The sequence below is a fragment of the Osmerus mordax genome, chromosome 11, assembly GCF_038355195.1.
Source record: "Osmerus mordax isolate fOsmMor3 chromosome 11, fOsmMor3.pri, whole genome shotgun sequence".
Lineage (NCBI taxonomy): Eukaryota > Metazoa > Chordata > Actinopteri > Osmeriformes > Osmeridae > Osmerus > Osmerus mordax.
Window position 1 is genome coordinate 11,440,242 of NC_090060.1, and position 21,808 is coordinate 11,462,049.

The 21,808-nt window shown below is 45.4% G+C and overlaps 1 protein-coding gene across 1 annotated transcript in view; it reads left to right on the plus strand.

The window, feature by feature from the left end:
* Nucleotides 1-21,808, plus strand: part of igsf11 (immunoglobulin superfamily member 11) — a 63,612-nt gene that overhangs the window by 2,547 nt on the left and 39,257 nt on the right. Inside the window, exon 2 of the mRNA XM_067246676.1 lies at nucleotides 11,695-11,724. Within this exon, the coding sequence (XP_067102777.1) occupies nucleotides 11,695-11,724 (30 nt within the window). The remainder of the gene's footprint in view (nucleotides 1-11,694; nucleotides 11,725-21,808) is intronic.

Sequence of the window (21,808 nt, forward strand, 5' to 3'; positions counted from 1 at the left end):
AATTACATTAATACGAGATTCAAACATTAATAACGCAAACATACTGTATATTGCTGTATCAGTAAAAACTTATGTGTAAGCTCCAATTTTTTTCCTAGCTCAAAAGGAGCAGCTGGAAAGAGTGTTGGTTGGACAGATGGAACTTTCCACCTCAATTATTTTTCATGATAAAAATAGATGCTCAAAAATTAAAAGACCGTTGGGACTGCTCACTAAAGTGCATGAGCTTTGAGCGACGGAGAGAGAGAAGAGGCTGTAGACTGCGAGCCTTCAGACGACGCAAGCCAGCGATGGTTCTGGGGACGAGTATGAATAAATGATGGCAGATATTTGAGAGAGAAAAAGAACGAATGAGAGTACTGCATCGTTACTCTGTGGAGGACACTGTGAGACCCCTTGAGAGCCGTTGGTAGTGCGCCCAGGATGAGAGACACTCTACTGTATAGAGAAACCTCCTCTCCGGTGCTGAGTTCCTGAAGGGAAAAGCTTCATGGTGTGACTCCTCTGAGGTTGAAGAGAGGGACGTGTATGTTGCACATCCGCATGCTAACCTGTCTTTAAGTAGTCGCTCTTCTGTCTGGGTCTGAGGGACACTTTGCTTATACATGTTTTAAAAGGATGTCCGCCTCCTGTACCATCACACACAACTCTCCCCTTCCTGCATTTGGGATGACGTGACTTAGCGACTCATATTTGTCTGTGTGGCGTGGTGTGAGACAGGGAGAAAGATGATAGATGTCCCCAATCAGCGAGACTGAGACACTTAAGTGTTTCTTTCAGATTGACTTTTGGAGTGAAATATGATGTCCTCTCAGGCACATACAAATATTCAGATAAAAAAGGTTGACATTATACTATTATCCTTATATATTAGATCCTGAGATAGTGGCTTCAAATAGATCCTACCCTTAAAGCTTAATTTTGCTGATATTTTAGCAGGCTTTGTTTAAGGCCAAAACATCTATTGCTCATTTTTTCCCCTGGTGTGTAGCTAATTACAGCTCTCGATCATATCCTGACAGATATTTATGATGTGTCATGAGGCATTAGCAGGGATTGTTTGTTTATGAATCTTTGGGGTCAGAGGAATCAGTGGGTCAGGAGAATGGATGTGTGTGTGTGTTGGCTACGCTGTTGTAATTCCCCTGGTAAGCAGGTTACCGTCGTGAGCATTCCAGAGGTCTAACAGCTCGACTGCCCTAATAAGACTGCAGCATCACTGCAATCCTCCAATCACAAGCCACGAAACGTCCCAGGATGTTCTTGATGAAACACAGCATTCTGATGAAGTCAATTTTGGACCACAAGGAGGTGTTTTTGGTCGAGTGATAAACAGTTTTTTTTAACCACAGTCTCAGTCATCACTTGATCTCTGGGCTGTGCAATTCAACCACTCTCTGTGATCAAATAACCAAATATCAATTTTGAAGGAGTGAAATCACTAGACCACTAAATTGTCTTGACCAGATAATTGCTGCACTCTAAAAATACACTGTGGATAATTTCACTTTCTGGAAGAATGTAATTTTGAAAATTGCTCATGGTTGCACTCAGCATGTGGTCCCCGTCTTTTGCAATGGCGACTTCTCCAGTTCAAGGGAGTGACTAAGGAGAATACCTCAGGTAGTACCCCATGTCATAGAAATTGCTTTTCTCTTTGATTTGACAAAAAGGAGCTTTCGTATCCTGGCATGGGGTGTAGCAAATTTAAACTGAGTGGGAGGCTTTAGTTGCAAGACGCTTGAAATGACTCTCTTCAAAAACGTTCTTTTCAAAACACAATAACGTTTCTGATGGCTACCCGGCCATGCATCCCTTGACTCATCATCTAACTGCACAGCAGACAATCATTCAATCATTCAGTGTCGATCAAGCACCATTTTGTACAGATCGGAATCTTCGGATCGAGAAAGATTGTATGAAATATGATGTGGCTGTGAATCATTGTAATAGGTGACCTGTAACTGGCGCATGTTGTGTTGACACACAGCAGAGCATCAGTGCTGTATTGAGCCAGTTTCTCCTGCATTAATCATGTCACAGGCTTTTCACAGACATAGGTTATTCATAACCTGACCAACATTGGGCCTCTTCATACCTCTCTCCCCTCTCCAAACTTATCATGTCAAGCTATGGTACAAAATGAAATGGTGTGCCTACATTCCATCTTAGTCACTCAAAAGTTGTTTTGATGGTATCCTACAGTAGTCCTTGTAAACAAAACTAGAAAAGGCCTACAACTATTAAAGATTAACAGTTTGACTGGGAAAGGGAGGAAAATATTCTTGTTCTCTGACTAAAAAGAAACAACAGCAAAGCTGTCAATCACCGTTGTGCAGAAACTATAGACATCAATGGTACAGTAGTTAGTTCAACCTCTCTATGTACTATCTATCTTGATGAGTTCAACTTCAACAGAATCTAGTAGTTACCTAGAGAGCACTCTCACCACATAAAACATTGTGTGGGGACCTGCTCTGAGTGTGACACACTTTACCTCCTGCAAATGTGTGTAAACTGTCTGGATTGGTCCCTGTTGGGATGTCCGCATACAGCTCTGAAAGAAATATATCACTTCCCCTACCTGTTACAATATTTATCAGTGAGCGGTTGGGTCTACGGGCTGGGTCGGCGTGACTTTGGAGCTGAGACTGACCTGAGAATAGGGCTGAGGCGGGCTAGGGCTAGCACCAGGGCTGGGACTAGCTAAGACTTGGGGTTGAGAAGGTTTGGCTGAGGCTAAGAGAAGCTGAGTCTGAGCCCTATGGATGAGCATGCCGTGGTGAAGCGTGTGAGGAAAGCGCCAGGAGTTATGCACGTTTGAAACCGGAGATCCCATCTGTGTGGCGTTACAGCCGGCTTCACTGGCCCAACAGGGCCCAGAGCTGTGGTCTGGTTGGAAGAACAGGACCAGAGAGTTGGAGTCCCTGGAGGTCTTTGCACTGTCCACTCTTGCATGCATGTTATTTTAAATGAAGGCCATTATAGAAAATTGCATTTTACTTTCACAATGTTCAAAGGCTACAGAGCGATTTCTGATCCCAGATTAGTCATTTTAGAGCCCCCTTTCTGCCCCCTACTGCCCAGTCCAATTGGCCTGGTATTAACCCTCTGACAGTTGCCCCTTGCCCGGCCTGGCTTGGCCCGAACTTCTATCAGATTCCTGTCATGACACACGTGATAAACACAGAAGCCATGTTGTAATGTACACACTTATCTATCAATCAGGCCTAATATTTGTTGTGTTGTTGCTGTATGTGTGTGTGTGACCCATTAGTGATCCAACTCAAAGCAGGAAGGCTTTTAAGTAGATTCAGGCTGTTGGAGGGCCTATAAGCTTGGAGGTAATGGAGGCCATGTAGGGATAGATGGTAGGATGGATGGAGGGATAGATGTAGGGATGGATGGAGGGATAGATGGAGGGATAGATGGTGAGATGGATGGAGAGACGGGAGACAATGTGTAAAATATTAAAGTGCCTCTCTGTGTATTTGCCCCAAATCGTTTGCTAAGACAGGCTTTTCTGCAGATTACAACTCTATGTTCCCTATGCAGTGATTTATAGATTATGGATAGCTTTGGCTTTATGTGTTCACTTGGACTCCAAGAGCTACAAGCCTCTTTGCCCTGTCTCACGTGAACTAATCCCACCCCCTCTTTTGTTTCCCCCCCCCCCCCCCCCCCTCTCTCTCTCTCTCTCTCTCTCTCTCTCTCTCTCTCTCTCTCTCTCTCTCCTGTCCTCACTCCCTCGATCTCATCTCTCTTATTCTCTCTCTTCTTGCAGTCTCCTTCTCTCTTCCGCTCTACCAAGTCCGTTGGGTCCTGTCACTCTTCTGTTCTTTACTGTTCTCACTACCTTCCTCTCCCTCAGCCTCCCACCTCTCTATCTGGCCTCTGAGATTTTGTCTCGGATTTGAGTGTGAGGAAGGTCACAATTAGTCTTTGTTTGTGTACACTCCACGTTGTGACAGACATTATATAGACATTATCTCAAATAAATGAGTCCCCTTTCTGCTTCTTCCAATAAATGGTGTCTCCTGTTGCTATGGCTTGCAGACACAACAACAGCAACTATAATGTCCATGGCACAATTAACCACAATCTAGTCGATTTGGGTAATTATCCGTGCACAATCAAGGCTTTTCCACCCTGCATGTAAGCACAACTGTAATTACATCAAACCAACAAGAATCATGCAATTACAGCACTGTCACTTCATGGTTTGTTGACTCTAATTGTAGTTGTGTTTATAGACACAAGCATAGATTTCTTCTCTTCAACTTGAATTTAGGATATCAGCAGTGTGTATAGGAGGGGTGTATAGGATCTGTAGGATATTACCAGATATCACCAGATCAGCAGTTCACATGTTTATTTCAGGGGCTGAGCATCCTTTGAATTCATAGATATGATACAGATCTCACTGATACTGAGTCATTCTTGGGAATAACAAGTGATCAATCAAGTCTGGTGTGTGAGCGAGGTGCCATTTTCCCTTTATGAAAGATCAGACATTAAGCTGTGTGCATGTCATGGCTATCCAGATGATGGAAGATGAGCATTATTGCTGATGTTGAGCCTGTTTAGACCAGGGTTGTCAATATTCCAGAGGCATCATAGCTCTCTCTCTCTCTCTCTCTCTCTCTCTCTCTCTCTCTCTCTCTCTCTCTCTCTCTCTCTCTCTCTCTCTCTCTCTCTCTCTCTCTCTCTCTCTCTCTCAAGAGAGCGAGAGCGAGCTGCGTTATTGAAGACGCAATAGAAAATTACTCTTTGTTGAGCTGACGATAGGGAGCACCATTGAAAGTGTCATCATTGTGCTCCATCTGCCCCCAGAGAAGCTTTCCACCATTGTTATCGAAACGCTGCTGAAGATAATAGGTCGGATTGTCGGATCTCCCCCACTACGGTTTCAGTAGAACTGATTATACTGGTATGCGTCACGTAAAAAAAGAGAGCTTTGATTTTAATTAATCCTTGTGTAAATTAAGATGAAAAATTCATCCCACTTTGCGTATACACAGATGGGATGATTAGGTTTGATGCCGGGATGGGGGTTTAGTTAATAAACCATCAGGAGGATGGGTTTAGCCGCATGGAAAGCACAGAGAGGAGTGTCGGCTCGATAGGAGAGACCTCCACTTTGTGGACTGGGTTTGGTAGCAGCAGGAGAATCCTGGAGAGACCAGTTGACTTGTTGATGGAGAGGTTAAAGTGAATCCTTTAGAGACACTTGCTTACTTGCTCGCACGGTGCAGGGAAGGGGCGAGGGTTGGGTGAGAGTGAGAGCGTGATAGCGTGAGAAAGAGCATATTTCACACCAGACTGAACAGCCAGAGTGATCATGACTGTTTTCTTGAGGAAAGACGAGGTTTTGTTTAACCCACAGTTCAAACTCAGGATAACTCTCCTCCACCTGGATGTAGCCATGGCCTAAATCCTAACACTCAAAACACTCTTAAAAGAAGTTTGTATCATGCCCCCCCACACCCTCCTCTCGACTTTTGGGAGGGGCAGAAGGTTCCCTAGCCCGTGGAGTAACCACAAAAAAACATTTAAGTATTTTACAGTTGATTTGCGTGGATGCATCTCCCCAGTCCAGGATAGCGAGGACTCAGGTGGGGCGTGTGTATAAAGAAACTAAGGACAGTGACGTTGCTGAAAAAAATCACCTGAACCTTGACTCACGAAGAAAAAAAACAAACAAAAAAAACACAGTCAACATTGCTATTCAATACAGTTTTCGGCTAAGCTCTCTTCAGAGTGACGGCGAGCTGGCAGCTCCAGTGAGGAGAACTGTGTGTGTGCATTTTTTCTCTCCCTCTCAGCCTCTCACAGGGGTCGTGAAAAGCCTGCTCACAGCTCTATGGGGTCCTAAATGGCCTGCCTGCCTCTGCCAGGCGACCGTTTTGAACCGGTCTCCTTGGTGATAGGGCATTGAGCCTGGCGTTCGGTGCCAGACACAGTGGGGTTTGTGATTGTCCCGCTGGCTCATTATCATGTGAATACGTCATGTTTCCTGCCTGGATGGCAGGCGGAACAAGAGACACTCTGTTCTAGCGGCCCCAGCCTCGCCGCGGGAGGCCAGGGCCCCAGCCTCGCCGCGATGGCCAGGCCCCAGGGTGCCAGGCTCTCCATCGGTGGGTTTCAGCACCAGTTGGATGGCTGTTGATGCCGCGGCATCTGTTAGGCCGATTCAAACAACAACCTGTAGATGTGATCTCACTCTCCTAAAGACCCATCCCTCGATGGTCATTCAGTCTCTATGACTGTTCGGTCCCATGTTGGCCATTGTAGCAGTCCCAGACAGATGTGAATGGTTTGTGACTGTCTCCTAAAAGCCTAACATGCTAAGTTACCAAGAAAGACTTTTTCCTTGGTTGAAAACAGAAAATTCTGGAATATGCCTTTATGATGGGGGTGCTAGTGGTAATAGCTGAAATAATGACTGTATGCTAACCTTAATAATTGTACATGGGGTCTCTGTGTGGAATCCTGGTCCCTGGGCCGCTGTGGAGGTATTGATCTTTCTGACAGTGACTAATTCTGCTGTACATAGGGATACAGATAAGGTTGACTTGCAGCCAGATAAGGCCTATTTCACTGGGACCAATTTAAAGGTATAATAGCTTAGAGGTGGAGTTTCTCCAACCCATGCACAGAGGTCTCCTGTGACCACTCCGGAGTGTGTTTGTGTGTGTGTGGTTGTGGTTGTGAGAATAGATTAAAATGTTACAGCCCTCTCTAAATTCTCATGTGCAAACCACTATCTCACATGCAGCGTTAGCAGGATCGCTAAACACATTTCTTCAAAGTTATGGGAGTGATTTGTGAGGATATTGGTGGGATCCATCTCCAAACACCTTGAAGGTTTGGTGCAACTGAGACTAGACCACAGGCTCTCCACATCCAGCATGTAGGCCTCACGTGGAACAGATGCGTAACAGAGTGATTAGTGCGTATCTGGAGACAGGGGCTGGACAGACTGTTGGAGGGAGGCTGGGCCTTAACCCTGTAGGGAGGCTGCTCCCTGTGAAAAGGGGCTCAGTGGTGATTACTCTGCCTTTCTTCCTTAAATCTTAATCATCTGCAGAATCCCCCCCCCCCCATACCTGACACACACACACATTAAGTCATTTTAGCAGACGCTCTTATCCAGAGCGACTTACAGTAAGTACAGGGACATTCCCCCCGAAGCAAGTAGGGTGAAGTGCCTTTCCCAAGGACACAACGTCATTTGGCACGGCTGGGAATCAAACTGGCAACCTTCAGATTACTAGCCCGACTCCCTCACCGCTCAGCCATCTGACTCCCCCACGCACAGCACAGACACAGAAACACGCACACACACACAAACCATAGATCCTCGGTGTCTGGGGTCAACTCCATTCCAATACCTTCTGGATGCACCAGTAGTCATCCCCAGAGAGGGATGATTCTTGAGTGACTCCAGGGCTCATGTCCTTCCTCCTGCTGGGTGCCATGCCCAGGGATCTCTCATCTTCTTCATCTTCAGCCCTTCAATTAATGGAAACCTGATTGCGGTCAACATAATCAGTCCAGTCTGCACAGTGGCTGCTCCAGTACTTTGAAGTGTTCATTGACCTGGTGGACTTCATTTTCAATGATAATCAGGCCATTCTGAGAATTTCTATTTCATCAACTATCTGTTTCTTCTTCAAAACGGATTTGTCCATATTTGCATAAAGGAAGAATTGTCTGCATTAATACTATAATGAGTATTTCAGTAGTAGATGATTATTAAAAAAGATCAGAGCAAAATAGCAATTTAGGAAATTACAATGAGGTTATGTTATCATGTTATAAATACAGTAGTTTTGGGTGGACTGTTTTGTAGGTTTGACTCTTTGTCAACACAGAAGATAACAGCACAGCATTTGTTTGATAAACATGTATGCATTAATTTACGTGACAAATTAATTATATATGAACAATATTAAAAGGTCTGATCATCAATGATTAATAGTCTTTGTGCAGCAATCTAGGTTAGGGCCCAAGAGAGAGTGTAACTGAAACACAAAACAAACAAATAATTCTTCATAAAAGAAAACATGTTTTAACACTCCCTGTCCCAGATACTTACTCATAATTACCTGTGTTTTACTACAATACATTTGGAATAAAAACGATTATTTAAGATTTTGGTCTAACTTGCTTTTTTACTGATACACTGGTGCTTTCACACTGGTTCACCCTAACCCACCCATGCACACATACGTATGCATGCTTGAGTGCAGACACACACCCATAACATACACTATAAACAGTAAACAAAACATGTTAATTGATGCCTGGAAGAGAAGAGAGTCAGGTGTGAACACCTTGGGTCATGAAATCAGGTGTGAACACTCTCGGTTCTTTAAACTGTGTTTCCATTCTGGAAATAGCTCCTGACAACTCAGGCAAACTAAATAGGCCTTGAGTAATTGTATTTTTGTAAAGTGTTCTCTGTACTGAATTCACATAAACACACTGTACTGGACAAATCAACATTGTTATCTGCTGAATTACAGCCAGTAGCTTTTCTTGTTGGGAGCTGCTGTGTGGTACGCTAGAACAAAGTACTGGATCAGTTTGTTTGATCCAGAAGTAACATAGACAATGTATTTCCCTGAAGTTTGTGTCACTATATGTAAAAAGAGAAAGAGAGACAGAAGGAAAGAAAGAGAAATCTTTCAGAAGTTTCAAATAGTTGCTTGGCTGTAATTTCCGCCAATCTGAACACTTTGTGCTCAAATCCCAAAGGGCCCTTGTGAATAAACAACAAGCTAGGCTGACACACACACACACACACACACACACTGACTATTAGTCATTACCATGTTGATAAACACCAAGACAGCTGTGGGGGGGGGGGGGGCAACAACCCAACTAAAAAAGATTACAAGTAGTGCTGTCACTAAGTTAGTGTTCTTCATTCCTGTATTTTCTTTGTACATTGTCTGTGACGAGAGGTTACAGTTGGGGTTCTGTCGTCTCCATGGTAACACTTTTTTTTTTCTTGAAGGTCCAGGCCTTTGTCAAGGTCTTGTTCTTGTAACTGCCTGACTGGGTTACGCTTGCAGAATTCACACCACAGTAAACGCCTCAAAGGTTTCACTTATATTCCAAAGGATGTGGACACTATTGGGTAAACGACCTGCTATACATGTTTGCAAGAATGCATCTGTTGCATTCAAATCCCTATTTTAACCATTTACTTTAATTGGCCAGACCAAAATATGACTTTTATGCAATGCCAATAGTCAAATCCACACAACCTCTCTCAATGTGAATGCATGGTTGATGCAATTGCCTCTTTCGAAGACACAGATTTGGGATGATTTTATCGCACGTATTTTTAGCCTATTTCAGAGTTGATCTTCAGAAGAAAAAATAAATCATCCTTTTATTCTTTCTATTGCAGCCTTTGTGCATCCCCACTTACCCAGACAGCCCTGGCTCTTAGGCCCTACTTGACAGCTGATGAAATGATTGCCTCCCCGTCTCTGGGATGAGAGCACTTTAGTGTTCCAGCAGCAGCAGGTTCTATTATCATCCACCTCCACAGCGGCTAAATGCTATCCATGCAGGAGCACCAGCCATTGATACTTGTCCACATCAGCTCAGGCAAAAACCATGGTCCATTATGGAGTTTTTCCCCATTCCACCTTGTTTTTATGTGGAAGGCCTATGTAGAGTTGATTGAAATTTCCATTAAAGTGGAATGGGGAATTTCAAGTGTGGCCATTACTTGAAGAAATCTTTTACCGAATGTACCCTGATCACAACCCAGTCCTCCAACTGGGTTTAATCGTGTTGACACAAATGGTATCTCAGTTCTGATTTTGGCCTGTAATAGCATATTGGAGTTTCATGTGCAGGAGTGTGGTTTGGGGAAATGGTCAATGTAGCACATTATTTACATTTATATGTAATCCGACCGTGCACCGTGAAGAATAATGTCAAAGTCGGCAAGGTATGAAATAGGCACTGCAAGTGTGTTTAGGAATCTTTAATGAGATTGACTGCTGTAAGAACACAATCTTTCCAGCTCTCACTCCAGACTGGGATGGAGTGGAGGGATCTGGTTTTGTCCATTCAGAGCAGTCAGCTGCCATGGATCTCCGGTGGACCGGTGAGTCAGTGACTGATCTGGTGGAGGCATGACCGTAGGTCTCGTCGGTACCAAGTTCCCCTCCTGATCGAGGAGGTCTCACAGAGAAGATGTCCTGTGTTCTGTGGCAGCAGCTAAGAGGTTCTGATCTTCATCTAGGATACTGTCAGAGGGTCTACCTGATCAAGGCATGTGTGGAGGGATACACGAGAAGGATCCCTAATAAACCCATCACTTTGAGGGCCAGGTCTCTTCCGGTGCTCAAATGTCACTCGAAGTTACCAAATGTTACCATCCCAACCCAGTTTCAACTGTTCTGACGTAGAATACGACACCTTGTTATTGGACAGCTGTTTCATTCATCTGTTAAAGCAGGATGTTGAGGTTTATACACACACAGACGGGTAGGAAGGCTTTAAGCACTTTAAAGTATCTACCTCACCACTGAATATACTTATTTTTAGGGATATGGGATCAGGGGAAAATATTTTTTGTGAGCTGCTCTACACTGGCTTCAGATCTGGATTTAACTGGTTCGGTTTCTCTCTCCTGGCTGTCCGATGAAAGATTCATCCTCCAATTCCCTCCAACTCTGTGATTAATCATTTACCAAGATGAAGATGCAACTTCATGTACACAATATTTGCTAATACGCACTCTGTAAAAAAGGCACCAGTGTTAGAAGGGTCTGTATTGTATTAGCTAAACCCCTTCAGGAGTTATAGGCTCCTGCATTATTATATCATTATTTATCAGACTGTAATGTGTCTGGATCACTAGATTATGTTTTCCTTTGGTCGTCCGATGGACTCCAATGTGGTCAATTGCAGCCAATTGTCATGACGATAAGGATGCTCATTTTATTGGCAGCTTGTGGAACAACAGTCAATGGCGGCCCGGTTTTATCAGATCGGTTTGGCATGTGACAATGCCACCAAAACTGGGCTTGCTCACAGGAGTGATGATGCAAGTCTCCGTCCCCAGTTTGCAATCTGATCCGCGGGATGGGTGAGGTGATTTGTGTTTGTGTGTGTTTGAGTTTTCTCTGTGTGTGTTTGTGTGTATCTGATTTGGTGTGTATGCTCAGGGTGTGGGTGCGTGTGGGGTGTGAAAAAGGCTGGATACAGGGGGGGGGGGGGGGCAGATCTATGCACTGTAATTACATTATGTACTGTACCGGGACGTTTTTTAATTAAGTGTCCCATGTCACACAGTACGGAGAATAAATCAATACGTGAACCCTGACAACCCCGTGGTCAACAGTATAGAAACCAGCCAGTGTGCTGATCAGCTAGTCTCTGCCTTTTTCCAGGGATCTAAAATTCAAGCCTTGAGTGACTGCTGAGTTCAATAGAAAATGACCATGGAACATGACATTTAGTGTGGCTTCCACACTTAATGTGACCATTAAGAGGAACCTACAGAAACCCAATAATGTTTCTAAAGGTTCCTGGAGATGTACTGATTTATGCATAATTGCTTGTCAATGGTATCAGCTCTATAATACATCTATCATTGTTCATGACAAAACCCAACTGTAACAACTCACCATTTTTGTCTTGTTTCTTTTCTTCTTGTAGGCACAAGATTTGATCTTCACACAGGATCAGGTAAACACATGTCATCTCTTCTGAGACAGAACAGTGATGGTCATTGATCTTGCACAGTTTGATTGGGAGATGTGCACAAAGGAGATGCGTGTCAAGCTGACGATAGTGCCACAATGGCCAGATGTGACTAGATTGTTGTCTCTGGCGATGATTGAAATGGGATTCTCTGGAGGGACATTTTCAGACAGTGTGTTGTTTGATTAGGAGCGTGTCACATTGCCATCTCGTGTGCTCTTCAGGTGATAAACTTGATGGATTTTTGTCCAATGGTCCTTGGCATTTAGATTGGGCAATTCTGAATGTTATGTGTTTGTGCTGGTGTGTGTGTGTGTGTGTATGTGAAAAGTAATTATTGGTATGTGCATGAGGACCGTAATTATATCTGTGAATAGTTGTGAATATGTGTCGGGACAATATTGCTGATTATGTGGGCAGTCATTATGACACTATTGGGGATCCCCTCCCCTTCCTCTCTCCCATCCCCTTCCCTGTCCTAAGGCTTCCCCCTAGGAAGGAGCAAAGCTGTTTCTCAACATCACATTAAAACATTATCTACTGTTCTACTGTTGGGGAAATCTAATATACGGTTGTAATGAGTCAGCATGCAGGATAACATATCTTATAGATGGATGCTGTCACTGCAAGATGGCTGTCTGTGAGCTGAGGTGCTTGGTCGTGCTTTTATGGGTATTTCTAGCAGATGGGGTCTTGTTGCGGTTTATGTCTCTGGCCTCCCTTAGAGGATCGCAGAGTATTTTAGTCCTAAATAATCCTCACCATCTGCTGTCTACTTTACTACGTTTTACTCTTTCTCGCTCTCTCTCTTTCTCTCTCTTTCTCTCTCTCTCTCGCTCTCTCTCTTGCTCTCTCTCTCTCACTCTCTATCTCTCTGCCTGCCTGCCTACCTTCCATTCCTTCTACCTCCCCATCCATCTCTCATTTTCCCATTCTATCTATTCCCATCTTTTTTTCCTCCTTTCCCTCCCCCTTTCTCTCTATCTCTCGTGCACGAACACTCTCAATCCTCACTCTCTTCCACTCCAACTCCACCCCCTCTTTCCCCCTCCCCCTGCTCCCTCCATCCCTCTATCCCACCCACATCCCTCTGTACAGCCTCCAAATCCTAATCTGGACTCCTCCTAACCCAGGATACTGCTTTCTGTTTCTCCCCTCAAAATAAAACAGAACTGATGTTAGCTTAATGTTATATTTGACAGGAAACAGAAGTGTTCTGTGGTTGTAGAGTGTGACGTGAAAGTGAGCCGCGTAGAGCTAAATCATTTAACCACTTTGTGATGGAAATTGAGATTGAAAAAAAACTACAAATAACAATCGCATTCGGTTTTGACGGCAGTTCTGTACTTGTGCATAGCCATCACCTGCCGTCAGAGCGATGAGTGCTTGAAAAGGCAGACGAGACAGACTCAAACGGCTTGTAGAAATACATTGGCTTATAAATGCGCAGGGTTTATCCATCTTAATGGATCCCTAGTGATGAGAGACCCCATGCTGCACAACAGTACCTAGATAACATGTATTCCACATAGCATGCTTGGCTGGATTACGAGCCCTCCTGAATGGATTACTGTTGGGTGGGGGGGTTGATGGGGGGACGTGCTGACTGACTGTGTAGGGGACAATTGACAAGTTGGACAGACAGACAGACAGACAGATAGCTCAGGCGGGAAGGCGATTGGGCAGATTGACTGGTAGACAGGCTGGGATGGCAGGGTAGAGAGACAGACAGGCACGCAGACAGACATGCAAGGTTGTGGCAGACAGATATTAATCCGGGGGCACTGTTTCAATAAATGATACAGTGAGACTCAGAAAGAGAGAGCAAAATCACTCTAAGCTACACCTGAACGCGACTCAAATCAGTTTGACCGGTCAATTCAGCTCTGACACCCCTCCCGTTCTCTCACAACGACCAAACAAATGTAATTAAGTGAATTAACCCACACGTTTATGTGGTTGCTATTGTGTTATTGAAGTCTGCATTTGAATCTTCTGGCTATTTCTAAATCAACCTAATTGACTGCTGAAAGGACAATTCTAGTGAATCATCTTAAACGTACAATTGATGCTAATATGGAAGTTCTTGGAGAAGAAAAGCCCATTAAACCTTAATGAGAGCTCACTTGAAGCACATGTCATTTAGCTTATCTGTCAGGACAATGGGAGTTGGCGGAGAGAGACAGCGTTATAATGAGCTAAATCCCATTCATACGGCTGTAGGAAGGTCTGCCGCAAGACTTCTTAACACATCTAATTTCTAAGGATTGGTGAGAATATTTCACATGTTGCGCATGCTTTCTAGCGAAAAATGTCACTGTTCAGACATAGCAGAAATTGATAGATAGAGACTCCATCTTATTATTATCAGCTCCGATTACATAAATACTGTCTGTATGTCCCAGCTCTGACATAGTTGACATCATGGAAGAAGTGTTTTCCGACTGTGATATTTTTTGTTGTCATTGCAGTTTGTGTGTGTGTGTGTACTTTGGTCTCTTCTGGGACCTAGCTCTGCTGTAATCACAGTACAGTACTGCTGTGAGAGGAGGTATAGCAGTTAATCTTGTCTTTTTCCCTTTTGAGGCCTCTTCTCCTTTGCTCTCCTCTGTTGTGAGAGGGAGAAAGAGAGAGGGAGGGGGAGGAGGAGGAGGGGGGGCAGTGATGAGAGGAACAAGAGCTATGAGACCAGGGCAAGTATCACCTCTCCAAGCACTCAGGTCTGACAGAAGAACATTGCTGACGGTTTCTTCTACATCCTCAGAAAGTCCTGGAACAAAATACACTGGCGCAGCATGCTCGACTCTCAGTCCTAACCACACTGCAGGCTCACAGTCTCATTCCAGTGCCGTGAAGGTTGTTGTAAGAGTTGTGTGGATTGCGCCTTTAACTTAATTAAAAAGCAATGTGTAACCCACACCTCATGGGTATTACCAGTACAGGACAAACACAGTCTTTGATTGTGGGCCTCTGCTGTTGGGTTCATGTGGTACCGATGTATCCTGGTACTGATAGTTCGGTCGGTGAAATTGGTGGTTATATCATATATATTAAGGTTTCTGTTGTATTCTATTGTATTGGATAATGAATGTTAGCCTGCTATACATGAGCATGGCTTTTCCCTCTGGCGCGTGGTGCCAGCATGTTAATTAGCACAAGCGGGCAGATGTCAGAGGGATAGGACAAGTGTAGAACGAAACAACATTCTCATTATCACTATTTGCATTAATCAGCACTTACGAGGATGTGGCCTGCTGTGTTCCTTACAAGAAGCCTCGGCTGGGGCTGAGGGCTTGGGCTGCAGCTGAAGTTTGAAGGCTGGGGCTGGGGCGGGGGCTGGAGATGGAGGCTGGGCCTGACTAAGAAAGTCTAGCTCTCAGTTTACAAGGACATATGCCTCTCTGATGTACACTTTCTGTAAGGCCTAGGGAGAGGGTAAGGTTAAGTGGCCTGGATGAGCATAATGGTGAAGGTGAGGTATGTTACTAGAAGGGCCCAAGGAGTGTAATGGTGGAGGTGAGGTATGTTACTAGAAGGGCCCAGCGAGTGTAATGGTGGAGGTGAGGTATGTTACTAGAAGGGCCCAGCGAGTGTAATGTTGGAGGTGAGGTATGTTACTAGAAGGGCCCAGCGAGTGTAATGGTGGAGGTGAGGTATGTTACTAGAAGGGCCCAGGGAGTGTAATGTTGGAGGTGAGGTATATCCCTAGCAGGGCTCATGGAGTGATTAGAGTCTGACAGCTAATTTAGACCCTGCCGCGTCAGAGTAATAGGATCTGTAAACAAACTGCCTAAACACGGCTCGACCCACTTCAGAGAGCTGATGCGGAGAAGGGGGAGTGAGGGAGTGGGGGGAAGGAGGAGGAAGGGGTGGGGGGCGAGTATGTTTATGCATGGGTTGACGGCCTGCTGCCTTTTCTGTCAACATTGATGTTGCTTTAGGACAAATACGTCCAATAACATGCTCTGAGCAAAATCAGTCCGTCATACATGGGTTTGTGAGTGATGTTTGAAGTTGGGTTAGGGTGAGGGAGTTAGGGAGTGTCACTCAAATTCAATAATTGCGTCAACGCCTTCGACTGTTCGAGCGGTATGATGCAGAAAGAAACGATGTTCCCCGTGTTCCCTCTCCGGGCCCGTCTCTCCCTCCTTGCCCGCCCGCCTGCCCGCCTGCCCGCCTGCCCGCCTGCCCGCCTGCCTGCCCGCCCGCCCGCCCGCCCGCCTGCCCGCCCGCCTGCCTGCCCGCCCGCCTGCCCGCCCGCCTGCCCGCCCGCCTGCCCGCCTGCCAGGAGCGCTGGGCTTGTGTGTGCTAATCCTGCTCTTTATGTTCTGTTGTATGTTATCTCTGAGGCGATGACACACAGACACGCACACGCACACACGTACAGACACTGATATACTCCGTAATTATGAGGCAATTTGTTTTGGGGATGATTTCGACCATGGCATAGAGGAGCATAATGAATAATGCATGGGCTCCAGTGCACAGTGGGAGAAAAGCAATAAACGTTTGTATCATCTGTTATTCTGGAGGATATTAAAGAAAGACACCCGTGAACTGAAACCAGACCAATGTATCATGTTTTCCAAGAATCGTGGTCTGATAATAGTTACCCCCGATGATTGCAAGGCTTCATTATCATCTCACTGTGGAGGCTGTGTTTCATGTGTCAAAGTCGCTGTGCAGAAAGGGGCGACCTAATGGAATATTCCGTTTTAAATGGAGGAACGCATCCTGTTGAATATAAATGCAGTGAACTTCAGACTGGGTTCCTCTGGTTCTTCTGCATGTCGGGAGGGTGGATCTGAGGCAACAAAATCCTCATTACTCAGCATGGCCGTTGGTGTTGCATAAGGGCCGCCCAGCCACCTGTTCATTTTTAGGTAAAGGCTACTGGACATGTTTTATTTACACTATGTGAATAATTCAGACAGTATTTCTGGGTGGAGAGGTAATGTCTATGAATGTTACTGATGTTCTAATGATCCCTTTCCTCCTCTTTTTCTCCTCCTCCTCTTCCTGATCACTGGTTGGATGGGTGCGATGGCTGGTTGACATCCACTAGCTTAAGTAGAGTATGCAGCTTCTGCTTCAGCGCTGATGGTACTTAGTTAACTGAGTTCCACCCAGGACTGAGACGCAGCTTTCTCTTGGTGGCTGTTTGAACTCCCAAGTGTGCACACATTTTTCTTACTCTCCATCTAACTTTTCTCTCTCGCTCTCTCTCTCTCTCTCTCTCTCTCTCATCATGCACTGAGAGAGAGAGACACTTCTGGCTAAATTTGCTGCAGTCTTATTCCATCCATTTATTTCTTTCTCTCTTCTGTCGCCCCCTTCAATCCCCCTATTACTCTCTCATCTTTTATCCCTTTGCCCTCTTCATCTCCACATTCCCTCTGTTGCTTTACCTTTCATCCCGTTCTCCCTCTCTGTTCAGAGAGATGCGTGGGGCTGACCTCAAGGAAAAGAGCTCTCTGTCTAGGAACAAGAGCTTTGCTAAAGATCAGGAGAACATTACCCCTCCGTGTAGTTCTACAGAGTGTTCTATGGAGGTGGCGTGTGTGCCTCTCTCACTCACCCGCATGGCAGTGGCTGGTCAGAAATGTCTTGATTGTTTTTTAAGATGCTCAAAGAACATCTCAAGCTTAAACTCTGGTCCACTAAAAATGGTCTTTTGTGTCGAGGACATGCATTTGTTTTACACGGGCATTTGAGGTGTCTGTCAAGATACAGCATCACTCACCAAAAAAACCTTCTTGTCTCCATCCCTCTACACTCTCCCTATCTCTTCCTTCTGAGTCCCCTGTCTCTCCTGACAAAAAGATGACAGATCACCTGCTATTTATAGGGAAATGTCATAGAGAGAAGCTGATTCATCTCCGCGTGCCCCCGAGTCATTGAACACGTTTTAGGTTTACATGCAAATCACTCTCATCTCAGCCTTACCTGAGTGGAATGACTCCTGCCTGTGTGCCTGTCTAATCTGACTCCCTGGATGGGGACTCTCATCACTGGGAACAGCAGAGACTGCACCATCCCTGGTAGAAACACGCCGTTTTAACGACGAGGCATCCCTGGTCTTGGTACCTAAGGCTTCGTCTGTCAGTGTGGAGTACGTTCGTCAGGGCAGCACTTCCCAACCTGATCTCTCCTGTCTAGACGGAGCAGAGCGCAGGACGCCGGCTCCAGATCCACCGCTCTGAGTACGTATGAAATGTACTCACCCTGTGAGGGGTGTGTGGTGAGGGCGGAGGTTAGGGTGGTGGTGGTGGGGGGGGGGGGGGGGGGGTCTCGGTCCAGATAGACATATTTCTGGGATGCTAGCTTGTAACATCATACCGACTGCTCTGGATGGCCATTTGTCTGCTAAGTGTTCCTATAGAATCCTGCAGGCATCTGTTTCCCGCACTCCACACTAACATCTACCATCCATACAAGAGATTTAGCCTCTCGCCCCCCTTCTGTGGAAAGTACTGTGAAGTATGGATTTAAGTGTAATGGTTGCAGCTATAACCTTGAATAATCTCAACCTCCTCACAAAGACCCTATTATCCAGTGAATTGAAGGATTTATAAGGTATTCCCTGAAAAGATTGGTGTTACTTTTCATGTTAGGGACCTTTATTATTAGCAGTGTGGTAAAAATGTGAAAAGTCAAATCCATTAAATAAAGTCAAGGACAGCAGATCTCTGGAATTTCCGTGTTCCCTTAGGGGCTACAGTGTGTGATATGGGAGATTGAATAAATTACAGTAGCAAGATTCTTCACACCAGACTTTGACAACTGTAACATGTAACAATACTGTGACAGACAACATGCAGCTTTTTGCTAAAGCCATTGTCACTCATACACAAACGCACACACACACACATACAGTCCAGTAACCCTGGCAGAATAATTTTGAAAGTTGCATTTCCCCCAGTGTTTTTCAAGAAATAATAGAAAATGTGTCATTTAATGATACAAGGAGAAAGGCCGTCCTCACATGGAAAATGGGTTTAATGGTGCTCTAAGCAGCTTAAAGACACCAAACCATATATCACATCTGGACCCTACTCTGTTGGGTAGTGGAAGGAGAGAGGACCGAGGGCTTTTAGGAATGACATACTGTACACACACACGCACACAGACACACACACATTATATATTCTGGCCAGATGATTTAGAGATGCAATTGTCAGTCGACATGTGCACATACACACTCACACACAGTATTAACAGTACTGGGAATCTGGGCAGTTGACATGCAGGTCTGAAGGCAAAACTAATCGTTTTCGTTTAGATGTCACTTTTATTAGAGTTGACTTGATCTTCCTGTGCGTGGTCCTCGGTGATGATCAGTGTCTGTCTGACATGGTTCCTCTCAACCCCAGACGTTCCTCACAAACACACACGTTCTACTGAGTCAGGCCGAGTGACGCGTCTCAGAACACATGGGCCTTACAAACCGTGTACAATACTGGCATATGTTCATGGACTTGTGCATACAGCGCAGTATGTTTCTTCATTAACTCAGCCTCCTTTCTCTCTCTCTCTCTCTCTCTCTCTCTCTCTCTCTCTCTCTCTCTCTCTCTCTCTCTCTCTCTCTCTCTCTCTCTCTTCTCTCTTTCTCTCTCTCTCTCTCTCTCTCTGTGTCTCTATCCTTGTCCATGCCCCCCCCCCCCACACACACACTCTCTCTTTATTCTGTACCCAATCAAACAGAGTTAACACATTGCATAGGGATGGGATTTCACTCGGGAATGTTCCTCTCTGTGTTAAGAAACAGTGTGAGACTCCGTTTTCCCGTCTGCCTGTGGCCTCTCCATATAGACTAATCCTCCCAGGAGCCTGTTAGGAAGACGTGGAATCACAAGCATCCATGGCACCAAATGTAAAAATGCCCCAAGGGGAATAACTGATGTTATTTCAACATCTGCATCACACTAAGGTAAAAGACTGCTGTACATAACCAGCCCCGCTCCCAGTCCTGGAGATAAAACCCCATTTCTACATCTCAAATGAGATCCTCCAGGATAGAAGGCCCAGTGAGTCATTCTGTATGGATCTTTGTTGATAGTGAGAATACGCCGGGCCAGGCCAGACCAGGCCAAAGAGACAAATTGAAGACATGAAACTACTCCTTTTCATGCACGAGAGAACGGGAGCACTGTCAGCTCTTTGACATTCCACTTAATTTGATTCATTACGGAGCCGGAATACACGCCACAGCTGGGAGTGTCGCCAGAGAGTTCCGTAATGTCGGCCACAGGAACAAGGTTCCTCAGTGGTCCTTGGGGGCCTAACCAAAGAACCGTTGAGCACTGTGGAACTGTTTTTCAGGTAATTGTGGATGACGTATACATTCCATTTGCTGTTTAGTATGCGGGGTGCTCCTGCTAGTCTGATATCACTGGCCAGGTTTCCAGCTGCTGAGACGTCTACCTCCTTGGGAGTGATACAATCTGAACAAGTCTGGAATAGGATAGGATGGGATTCCACAATATTCTGCCTAAAGCACCACAATGTAAGAAATGACTTAAATTACACAAATTCCCTGGGGAAATATTTACCGCGGCACCATGCACGCTGTACATATAAAACACCACAGGGAGAGGCACAAACAAGACAAACAACAAGACAAAAAGGAACAGTATGAATAAATAGAGCATATATTAGAGGAACGGGGGGGGGGGGGCTGAAAATTGTAGGTCAACCAACAGCTCTAATAGCTGCCGTTTGATAGATCTGCTAGGCCTCTGCATCCAACAATCCTTTACTGTAATGATCCTGACATCAATCATTACACCAAGAGCGAGTCTCTGGCAACTCGGGGCTCATCGGAGTTGGTGACTTGCGTCGATGGAATCAATGTATGTACTGTACACACACACACACGTGCTCTGTCTCTCCGCTGCCGAACAGCCCAGAGGGGACGATAGAGAATAGATCACTCTCAGCCTGGTTCATTTATTGCTGTCAATCTCAAAGCACTTTCTGGTCTATCTTTCTGACCAGTGTGAATGTAAAATGCTACTGTGCGCTTCACGGAGGCTGATCTGATCCAGCCCGCATGTACAGTACAGAGGCATCTCAGCCGGGGTCAGGCCCTCAACCAGCTTTTTGTGCGAGTTTATTTTCCCACTGACTTCTGTCCTAGTTTTCGTTTGAACGAGTCATGATTGAGTAGTTGAACCCATCGTTGTTATCTTTTCCATGGCAACGCCTCCATCCCATCACTCCCCAGGGAGTGAGGAGAAACAGGTCTGCATATTTTTGTTGTCTTTGTTGATTTCAGTGGGAGTACAGTGTTGGTGTCAGGATACTTCCTCTCACGTCTCCTCCATGCCTTCCTTTTAGTCATCCTGAACCAAAATAAGAACAAAAAGAGGTATTCAGTTTGAAGTTGCGAAGAGAATCTCTCTTTGTTGAGGAAAACACTGTCTAACTCTGTCCCAAATCTCTGTGCCTTCATTAGGGCACTGGCGTGTACATCCCTGTTTGTATCTCACTGCTGTGACGCCCACTACTCCTGCCGCCCCCAGATCCACATCCACCGGACCCCCACCCTCCCTTACATACCTCCTCCCCTTTTGGCATGTCATAAATCATTGTCTACCCACAGGCCACCGGGGCGCGGGCAAGGTGACACTCCCACCTGCTAGAAACACGGAACACCTCCCGAGGAGGTACACCTAGTCATTACCCAGGAACGCTCTCTCTCTCTCTCTCCCCCCCCCACCCCCCCCCCTCTCTCTCTCTCTCTCCCCCCCCCCTCTCTCTCTCTCTTTTCACCCAATCTGACACAGTGGGTGTGTAATCTCTGATGTAAACTCTATTAGCATGCAGATTAGACGTGCCTGAAGACTAGGTTGTGATCCAGTGTAGTCTACCTGTGGAAAAGGACATATTTCTCCATGATATTCTTTCCATAGCCTTTCTATGAGATTTATGAGATATAGTTATTTGTTGGCCAATAGATTTGATGGTCGTCAGGGGCAAAAATTCAGTCCTGTTTCCCCATGTCTATGAACTCAGAGGCTTCTTCCTCTGAGGATGCTCAGAAATGACACCTTGGATCAGATGGATA